Genomic DNA, 10,550 nt, shown 5'->3' on the forward strand with positions numbered 1-10,550 from the left:
TGTTTCATTTCAGCTGAAGTAAATGAAACAAACACCGCCTTTAAGAAAGCTGTGTCCACATTATCTGCTCTTATGTTACATTAATAACTATTTCCTTTGCTTTGAAAACAAATATATTTATACCACATGCAAAGTGTGCAATCTGGTTACATTTGTTGCAACGCAACCCTGCAAAAAAACCCCAAAGTCATTCTTGTGGTGTGCAATAAACTCCCCTAGATAAATAGCACACGATATAAAGCAAACATAACAAAAACATAGAAAGCCACAATCAAACGTGCGACTGTTTCTTTTATATCTGACGGTGTATTGAAACTACAGCAACCGCCTGTTCAGACAGCAGCAGCTGTGTAAAGACCTGAGGGGGAAATTTACGCGCACTTCCGCTTTAAAGGCGAAGCAGCGTCCTGCACGAGAGAATCGCTGTTCACACACCGAGCCGTCATCAGATCAGATCCGCCTTCAGTCCCGACGCCAGGCGGCTGGATCTGCCGCTCCTCGCGCGCCGCTGGAGGAAAACACGCAGTCTGTGCTTCTTTTTGGAGGGATTTTCTTTTAACATTTTCACAGGAACTTTACGCAGGAAAACCACCGGGTTACACCTGCGTGCGTGCTCTGGTGGCTGACTCTAAACCCACTTTGTATTCTCTCCTAGACCCCACTTGTTGACGGGGCGCCGAGAGGCTCTCCCTCGATTCTTATGCGTAATCTGGATCTAACTGTGTCAGACCGGGGAAGTTTCGAGCAGCGCGGTTTCCTGACAGACGGCTACGATGGGAGGTGATCGGTAACAGCCCTCGGCGTCGGATTACACAGTCAGGCTGCTGCCAGGTAAAGCAGCAGGATGGGAAACCAGATGGACAGGCTGTCACATCTAAGTTACGCAGAAGTTCCCACGGTGGACCCGAATGGCGTGGACACGGACGACGGTCCGCGGATCGGAGTGTCTTACATCTTCTCAAGCGACGACGACGAGCTGGAGGACGGATGCGCGGTGGACGGCGGACAAAAACGCGCAAACGAGGAAGAGAAAAACTACGATCCGCGCGACGAGGTGGAGTGCGCTGTCTACAACAGAGAGGAGTGCATCTACGAGAAGAGCGCCAAGTGCGCAAACCTGGAGGTCTACTCCCCGGAGAACCTACTCAACAAGTGCAAGGCGGGGGACCTGGTGGAGTTCGTGGCCACGGGTCAGTACCCGCACTGGGCCGTGTACGTCGGGGACTTCCAGGTGGTGCACCTGCACAGAGCCGAGGTGAAAAACAGCTTTCTGACCGACGCCGGCCAAGGGAGGAGGTGCCGGATCGTGAACGACTGGTACAAACTGAAACCCCTGTGCGCAGAAGTGGTGGTGCAGAACGCGATGGAGCAGGTGGGGCTGAAGGACCGGGAGTTGAGCTGGAGGAACTCGGAGAGCTTCGCCGGCTGGTGCAGGTTCGGCAAGCGAGAGTTCAAGATGGGCGGGGAGATCCGGATCGGCAAGCAGCCCTACAGTCTGAAGGTGTTCGTGTCGGACAAACAATCCCACGTGTTGGAGTTTCAGAGCTTGGAGGACGTGATCATGGAGAAGCGGAGGAACGACCACCTGGGCAGGACAGCCGTGCTGCGGGAGCTGGCGGCGCATTTCAGAGGCGTGGAGGAGATGAAAAGTGAGATGGGAGCGGAATGATGTCAGTTCCCCAACATATCTGTTACACCGATCTCCTGAATCCGTAGCAATCCTCATTAATGTTTCAGGTCTTTGCAAAAACAAAAACAACATTTCACACCCCTGAAGTTTTACACACTGTGTCACATTGCAGCCAAAAACTTCTGTTGTATAGGCCAGCTCAAAGGAGCACGTAATTGTGAAGTAGAAGGAAAATCATACATAATTTTAAACCAAAAGTGTGAGAAATTAAAGGCTTATTCATTTAGCCTCGCAAGGTCCCTGATATAGAATTAAAAAATTAGTCCAGAAATTAACCTTTTGACTTGGATGCAAAAGGGTTCATCTCACCTCACCACTGTCAAACATGGTAGTGGCAGCTTCATGCTGTGGGCCTGTTTAGATCTAGCAGGGAGAAGGATTTGGTCATGGTTAATGAGGAGCTGACATTGCAGGACATTCAAAGCACAGAGATGTTTTAGAATGGCCCAGTCAAAGTCAAGAGCTAAAGCTAAGAACAGTTAGCAGAGACGTAACCAAGATTTTGCAGCAAAGCATTTATGCAAAGGGTTGAATCACTTTCTGAAAAAAAAAAGGAATACTATCCTTCACTTTCCACTTCACAGTTATGGACATCTTTGTGTTGGTCTATTTTAAAATAATAACCAAGCAAATTGAAGTCAGTGGTTGTAAAGTCTCTACATTTGAAAACATTTAAGGGGTATACATTTGTTTGCAAGGCCCTGTAGGAATAACTTCAGCATTTAATTGATACGTGGACATAGTTTTGGTCCGTGTTTTTGAAAGTTTATAATTTAAATGCCTTAAAGTCTCAATCATAATTTCACAACTCAAACAAAAATGACTGAATCAGCTGTTTATTTTTGCTACAAAATGCTCTCCACTCATAGAATGTAGTTTTATAAATTCATCCCAAAGTGTCTGGAAGCAGGATGAACACATTCCTTCTATTTATAGATCGTCTCATTACTTGATCCAGTTGAGATTTAATTTCATGTCTCAGCTCTCTCAGGCTGCTGTGGATTTTGTTTTTCAGCTTTTTTGGGTGGGTCGAACCCAGTGGCACACGTGGAGGAAGTGTTGTGGATCATTGTCTGTTAGACTGATCAAACTCTGTGTTAACTGTTCCCAAAGTTTGAGTAAATCATGAGTCACTGTCTCACCTGGAAGTGATTGTTATTATTTCTGCCGTGAAAGCTGATCAATACGAAGATAAAATCATTTAATGCTCGGCGACCATATTAGATTTAGCGACAGATTAATCTCTTGGATGTGCAGCGAACAAATCTGAAGCAACTCTGTGATGCTTCTATGTCTAATGGAACAACATTTATCTGGTACCATGAAAGTAGTTCTGAAGAGTACTAACGTCGACCCAATAAAGAGGCCAGCGACAATATATTTTGATTTAGAATATTCAGCACACACTGTAATAATTATTTGTCTAAATCTTGTGACACAGCAAAAATGAGCAAATGGTCCATAAATAGGAGTGCATCGATTGCGGTTTTTTTGGCCAATCACAGATTTCCGATTTTTAAAAAACCTGATCTGCCGATTCAGATTTTGGCCGATACCAATTTTGTTTGGTATGAGTCAGGCAAACCTCTTTAAAGGCAGTACAGAAGAGGAGAGGTTGATTTTTAGACATTGGCAGAGGTCGATAAGATCGTTTTCATTCAAGTGTTGGCCGATCACCGATCTCTCAAAATTAAGGAAATCAGCATAGATAAATTGGCTGCCCGATAAATCTGTGCACCCCTAGTAATCAATACTATGATGCTTTTCTAACTTTGTCTAGCAGCTCTAGCTGTGCTGTAATTGTAAAGCTAGTTCTTTCATAAAAATGGAACAACAACTGGAAATACATTTTTACTCCTATCTTGCTCTGTATTAATGCTTTCTTAACTGGAAATGCTGTAAGAGCCTCTTCAAATGAAAAAAAATAGCAACCCATCATTTCACAATGATGCTAATGAATTGGCTGGTAAATGTAAAGCAACAGGAGTTAAAATTATTAAGTATCTCCACAAGAGTGTGATATAAAAACATCAAGTCAGAAGGTTATGGTTAGCAAGTTGGCAGTGCTGAAATTTTAGAATTTAATATTTAATTATCTCTGCTTGAAAACTGAGAAAAGTCCTGAATTAAATTTTCTTAAGGGGTAAAAAAGGATTTGTGAAAATGAATAATTCATCACATGAACTTCATAGACCCTTCGTGGAAGTAAGATGTGGCTATGCTTTAATTTTCATTTCTGGATTTTTGGCCAACTTTCACCATGGTATAAACTCTAGGAATAATAACAGCTCAGACTACAGAAATATGCAATACTTATTTAGTCACCTAGGCACAAGAATGGTGGTGCAATTTATAAAGATTTCAACAGCCAACAGCTGGTGAGGGAGCACATGTGCTGAATAAAAGTGAAGCAATACCCGGAACTGCTGCTTGAGGCCCTGCTCTCAGAGTGCAAATGTGGGCCAAAATAGTTGGTTTTGACAAAACAATAAATTGAAAAATGATTGTTTCTTGACAAAACAATAAAAAGTGGGAAAATTCAAAACAAGAACATGCCTTGTTTCAATTCTGTGGTTGGAGGCATTTTCTTTTTTGCTGGGTTGCCGACTCGACTGCTAACCTTTAAGACTAATAATAATTTGAAAATATGCACAGATAGCACTTATATTGCTTATATTGCTGTAATTGTATAGAAGGCCATATTACAGCAATTTTCTCACTATAATTGTGGTAAAACCTTTGGATCACAAACAATTACTAATTATTGTTCTGTGTTGCACATGTTAATTTATGCTTCTATTCCTGCGAGAATTGCTCCGGGGCAGTTATTGATTTGCGGCTCACGTAGGCTGAAATGAAATGAGAAATAACCTCAAACACTTCCAATTCGCCCACAGAGATTAAAACTTTGTTGAGCCAGAACAGCTTGTTGTTTGGCGAGGATATGTGAACGTCGCAAGACTGCAAACATCTTTAACGCGACGCAGAATGATTGTCTAATTTATGAAGAGTCAGAAAAAAAGCTTCATGATTGTCATTGTTTGGGCTATGATTTGCAACAACTTCCATTAATGTAATTGGAAAATAAATGTTAAAGTGTGTCAAATGTGAAAATCCTTTCATAATCAGCTCTGGGAACAACCGGACGCACATCATCTTGTGTTTATAGAATAAACCGACGACCATCAGCTGCAAACCTTTGCATCCGAAGGTTTGTTTCGGCTGCCCTGCAGCATTTTAATCAAGTTAGGATATTAAATCCTCCTAACAGAGTCTTGTCAAGCTCAGCTTTTTCAGCAGCATACCAGATACTTTTATATTGTACCAGGAGTCAGGTAATGAGACAGAAGTGCATGTTAGCAGATATTCCCGCCATGGCTGCAAGGAAGATGAAACAAGGTTAAGACATTCAATCAAATGTTCATATAAAGTTTCATGGGACATTTGTCTTGAGTCAGAATTAGCAGCACATTGTTGGTTTCTGGGGATTTGAACTAAAATCACAAATCTGTTCATTTTCCTTAATTAGTATAGCCTTCAGGGAGGCTTGTACCTCAGAGGTTCGCCCTGGTAAACTAAGCCAACAACTCTGCACACAAACATAATTAACCTAACGTGTATTTTTTTTTTTGGGACCTAAGCAGAAACGTACGATTTGAAAACCCATGAGGAACAACTTGCAGGTTCCTAAGGTAAGAAATGCAAAAAAAGCGAGAAGCATAAATAAAACACATTTAATAAGTAATGAATAAAAACATAAGGTAATGCTTGTGTTTAAAAAGACTGCTCTTGCAGAGACCTGGAATGCTAATGTGCCTTCCTGTAAATGCAGTTCCTGGCATGGTTCCCACAGAGTTAAACCCGACTCGTTTTTCAGTTCAGAACAGATTTTCAACGTGCGGTACGTCCCAAATCTCTCTTAATCTATCAGTTTCTTTTTGGCTCATGTTGGTAGCAAATGTGAAATGCTCTTCTTTCTATTCCTTCACAAAGAAACAGATATCTGGGATGCACAACCAGTAAATGATGCTATGAACAAAGAGTTTGAGCTGATCTCTGCAGCTCCTCCAGAGTTACTACAGATTTACTGGCTGTTTCTCTTGGTGAAACTGTTTTTGCTCGAATGTCTGAACCTCAGTGAAGTTGCCCCTCCGCCCCACGACCTTTTTCAAATCAGACAAAATTGGTGTCAAATGTTTGTGCTACGTTTGTACAGCAGAAATTTTCGTGAGTGCCAGTATCATTTTTGAAGATATTAAGAAATGTTTCCAGAGGTCATGAAAGGTCAACCAACCCCCTTACCTTCTTCAAATCAGACAAAATTGGTGTCAATCAACTCGACTACGTTTATGCAGCAAAATTATTTTTGCTTGTGCTGCTTTGGTTTTGAAGATATCGATGAAAGTTTAACTTTGACTTAGTAAAAGTGTTTGGGGGAGGGAAGGTTGCTGGTTGACCTTTTAACCTTTAAACTTTATTTAGTATCTTCAAAGCCAAAGCAGCACAAAGATTTTTGCTGCACACGCCAGCTCAAATGTAGTCGAGTTGATTGACATGAATTTAGTCAGATTTGAATAACATAGGGGAGCTGGGCGACCTTTCACGACCTTAGGAAACATTTCTTGATATCTTTCAAAGGATAGCAGCACACGCACACATTATCACTCAGATAATGTCCGCAGGTCACTTGATCGGGCAAATCACCTCCCAGATATGCTCTACTTGTGTTGGCCTAACACATAAAATCCTAATGTAACACAGGAACATTTGAGGTTTTAATTTAACATGTTTTAAGGAGTTTCAGGCTCCTATAAGATACCACACCAGGTTAGCAAAATGAGCATTATGTGAAAGCCTGATTCTGTCACCGGCAGCTCAACGGGAGATATTAGTGATAATGAGTGAATTGTCTTGGGCTCAGCAGAGTTGACTGAATATCTTTAACTTATAGAAAACATGAATATTTTCATCATAGACCAACAGGGTGTAAATGCAGAGAAGTGGTTAATCATTGCTGAAAAACAAACTCAGCAGCCCAGAGATTCTTGGAAATGAAATGCTCCAAACTTGAAAACTTACTAAAAGAGATCTTTTTTTTTTGAAGGTCTTCTTGAGAAATGTTTTTTTTTCTTATCTTTCTGCCTTTTGTTTCACTGGCACTTTATGTAGTTTGCTGATAAATCCTTTCCTCACAAGTTCTCTTTCTACCCGAAGCAATTTCTTGACCAAAAGGAAGCCAAGACAATGAAAGAGGCATATGTGCTTCAATCAAAAGGCTGCAGCCAGAGCCAGGACAACCTCCACATTCATTTCCCAAAATGCTTTTTTTTTTTCCACACATATATTTCCGCCTGGAAACAAGTAACGTGTTTAACAGCACTTACAGTGAATCAGCAGCCATCCGGCGTTAACTGCCTCCTTGGCCTCTTCGTTTTTATGGGATGTGAAAGCTTGGACACGGCAGAGGCGGACTAATTATAATCAGCTGTCAGAGCTCACCTACAGCTCCATCTGACGGCCTCTGCTGCCGTCCGGGTTTTTGTTTCCACTGGAGGCTGATGAAATGATGAGATTATTTGAATTATAAGAGAAGCACATGGCGTACATCCACCCCCTACCGTGTGATATAATGTTGGTGAAGAATATGAATCAAAGTTTTCACACAAACGGAGCTCACCATCTGTTTCTTCAAACAAGCCTATTTTTTAAAAAACACACCAAGAACTAAGAAAAACAAAAAAAAACCCAGACACTTTAGAATGTTTAGTTTTTCTTCTTCACGTCACACTGAGATTTAGAAAAAAAACAAACTTATTAAAACATTGAAAAAAACACTTCCACTTCTGTTAGAGATTTATTTTTATCCATCAGATGCTTGAGTTCTTTTCACAAAGGGCCCAAAAAGTCTTTCAATGCAGCTGCCTGAATCTCTGAAGTCTTTATGCCTTTTTCTCTTTGGTTCAGTGCAAGGTTAGAGTCATTTGAAACGGAAAAACAAATAGCAGGTTGATTTTTCTACTTACTCATTTATATCATCATTTTGTAAATACAGTGCTGTTCAAAATTGCACATACAAATATTAACCCTCTCCAGGCAGGTGTTGCAGATTTGCAACAACTTAGCCAGTCTTTTCAAGTAATTTGAGCCTCAGAGGGTTAAAATTCCTGGTTATTGAGACTTAAAAAATTCTATCAATTAAACATGGGCTTCTAATGTTTAATTATGTTCTGCTGTAGTTTTTCTTGTTGGACTCTTAAATTTATTTATTTTTTTTACATTTGCTCATTTGCATTGTTTATCCTGAGCTATGCATTGCAAGAAAGCTACAATAATTGGTGAAACTGAAAGGAGAAGGGTGAAGAGGGAAAAGAAATAAAACATCTTATTTAAGAGAAAATCTGACACAAAGTCAGTGGGATTACCTGAGGAGGGTTTAGGAAAAGACACATTTTCACAGTCTGAAAGATTTGGAAATCTTTTAGGCTGGACAAATATCACTAAGTCAAGGTGTGGCCTGCTGATTGACTTGAAAGAAGACTGGAACTGAATCATGAGGTGTTTCAACACAGTAGCAGTTTAAATGCTTTTAAGTTTTTTTTTTTTCTTTTCTACATTTTTCTTTCTGGCAGATTTGTCTGTTAAATAAAACCATCTATCATATTGTTCTCATAAAAAACAATTGTCAATAGAAATAATGCACCAGAGCGTCACAAATCCAAATAATGTAACAGATAATCTATTTAAAATCCATTAGGTTTGTCGGTAAAACAGATGCAGCCACACGCTGACAAATTTGAGCCATGCTGGAAAAAAAAATAAAGCAAAATAGCATAAATAAAAAAAACTAACAAAGAGTTGAATTCAGATAAAATAAGGTACTTAGATAAACCAAACTAAAATAAGGTAAGTTAAATTTACAGAAGACAAATTAAACATTTTATATTTATTACTGGGTTTGAAGATACTTTTAAAACATCAAACTGTCGCTGAGTTTAAAAGCAAATCTAAAATTAACTGAGTACAATAATAAATTTCCCATTTTCTGAGTTTTCCACAATAAATTCAAAGTGCCTTTACTCTAACCTCAGTGACATTATTGCTCCACAGCCGTAAAAATACAAAGGCTTCCTGATCACAAATGTTTTCCAAGCTACAAAAAGCAACATAAAAAAAACCCCAATAAACAACACCCCTAATTTTCACTGGGCCATATGGTTGAGCACATGGGTCTCCTTCCAAACAAATAGTCCAATTAAGAATGAATAAGCTCATTAAAATATTTACACTGCATGTGAACTCATAAGTACTGCTAGATGTGTTGAGATTCCGGCCCTGTGATTCTTTGTGCCGCCGACCTGCAGCGTGTTGAGTTGATTACTCCAGCCCTGCTGAGAGGGAGCAACAAGCAGCCACAGTAGCAATAGACACTCTCTGTGTCTCTGACTCATGCCAAGAAAAACCCCAAAGCACACCCAGAACATTTAGTGGAGTTTAACGTCACTCTTGGGAGATTTTATGTAGAAAAAATAAATATATTCAATGGCATCTGAGAGCCAAAGTTCTCTCTTGAGTGAAGGAGTAATTACTGGCTCGCTGAACAATGGGAAATTTGTCAAGCGGTCGTTCTGAGATGGATCCAGTTTCCGGATTCAAGAGCGGTTGTGTGAAACGCTCAGCCAAAGGAAGAAAACAGCACAACTGTAAAAGCTGGGCAGCAATACAACTGATTGTATTGTAAAGTTAGTTTGACCCCAACAAGAGCTACTGGTCGTATTCGGAGGAATTGGGATCCAATCTGCTTCAATCTGACGGCTCTCCCTCTGGAGGGAACGCCTGATAATTTGGAGCCGCCGGTGTAGCCAGCAGACATCTGAATAATTTATGTGGTGACGCTCATTATTAGAAGGTAAACAGAAAATAAATGGCAACAACAGTCTATTGCTGCGAGACTGTCATTTCAGGATTCTGTTTTTGTAAATGAGTTTTGTGACTTTTGCTCTTCATACAGTGTTTACCTGCAGGTAAATACATTTACATGCTTTTTTTGGGATGCTCCATCGCCATAAGAGAAAAATGCAATGTACGACAAATAAGATAAATCTGATTTCTCTCATCTGGGTTCCAGTGGCAGCCCAACGGATCGGATCGCCTTGTTACGCGACTCAGACAGGTGGCATCATTGTTTGTGTGCAGCTGTTGTTGATTTCCATTGTTCTGATTTTTTTCCATAAAAACAATAGATTTTAGTCAAATAAATAATGATATTTCTTTCCATCAACACGTCTTTCCTCACAACCCTCCGTTTCTACTAAGTCCACTGAATCCATCACAGCACAGTTTTCATCAGCTCATTTACTCATGATGGTGAAGTGAAAAGGTCACTTTGCTGCATGATGTGAGGCTGGAAAGTTGTCTGAAAGGATGCATCCAACAGCGACAACTCTGAATAGAGTGCATGATTAAAATGTGGAGATTTGAATGCAACAAAAAAAAAAAAAAAAAAAAGTAAAAAGTAAATCAGGTGCATTTATCAAAGGCTTTAAGAACAATGTGTGTGTTTTTTTTTTTACTAGAATAGGATAGAAAAACCTTTATTATTTATTTATTCAAAGAGACAGGTAATTTACAGAATGTAGAATTACATAAAGATAAAATTATGAAAACAGAACTAAGAATAACACATTGCACAGAATAAGAAAATACTGTGCAGTTATTAAAATAGCTTACTGTAAATCAAACGTTTTTGATAATGACTCTTGCGTAACTTTTTAATTTCAAAAAACGATTTTTTTTGCATCTCATGTTTTGTTTTCACCTGACTCTTAGACAAGACTCGTTTCACAGCAGACTGTTGAATTAA

The 10,550-nt window shown here is 39.8% G+C and overlaps 1 protein-coding gene across 1 annotated transcript; it reads left to right on the forward strand.

The window, feature by feature from the left end:
* Window positions 1-278: 278 nt before the first annotated feature.
* Window positions 279-2,828, forward strand: lratd2a (LRAT domain containing 2a). The gene has a single exon (XM_055053803.1). The coding sequence runs from the start codon at window positions 845-847 to the stop codon at window positions 1,667-1,669; it is 825 nt and encodes a 274-aa protein (XP_054909778.1). The 5' UTR covers window positions 279-844; the 3' UTR covers window positions 1,670-2,828.
* The last annotated feature ends 7,722 nt before the right edge of the window (window positions 2,829-10,550 follow it).

This window comes from Poeciliopsis prolifica, unplaced genomic scaffold (assembly GCF_027474105.1).
Source record: "Poeciliopsis prolifica strain line A6 unplaced genomic scaffold, Auburn_PproV2 SCAFFOLD038, whole genome shotgun sequence".
Lineage (NCBI taxonomy): Eukaryota > Metazoa > Chordata > Actinopteri > Cyprinodontiformes > Poeciliidae > Poeciliopsis > Poeciliopsis prolifica.

Coding starts and splice junctions, on each gene's coding strand:
- lratd2a (XM_055053803.1), top strand. CDS start 845: ATGGGAAACCAGATGGACAGGCTGTCACATCTAAGTTACGCAGAAGTT.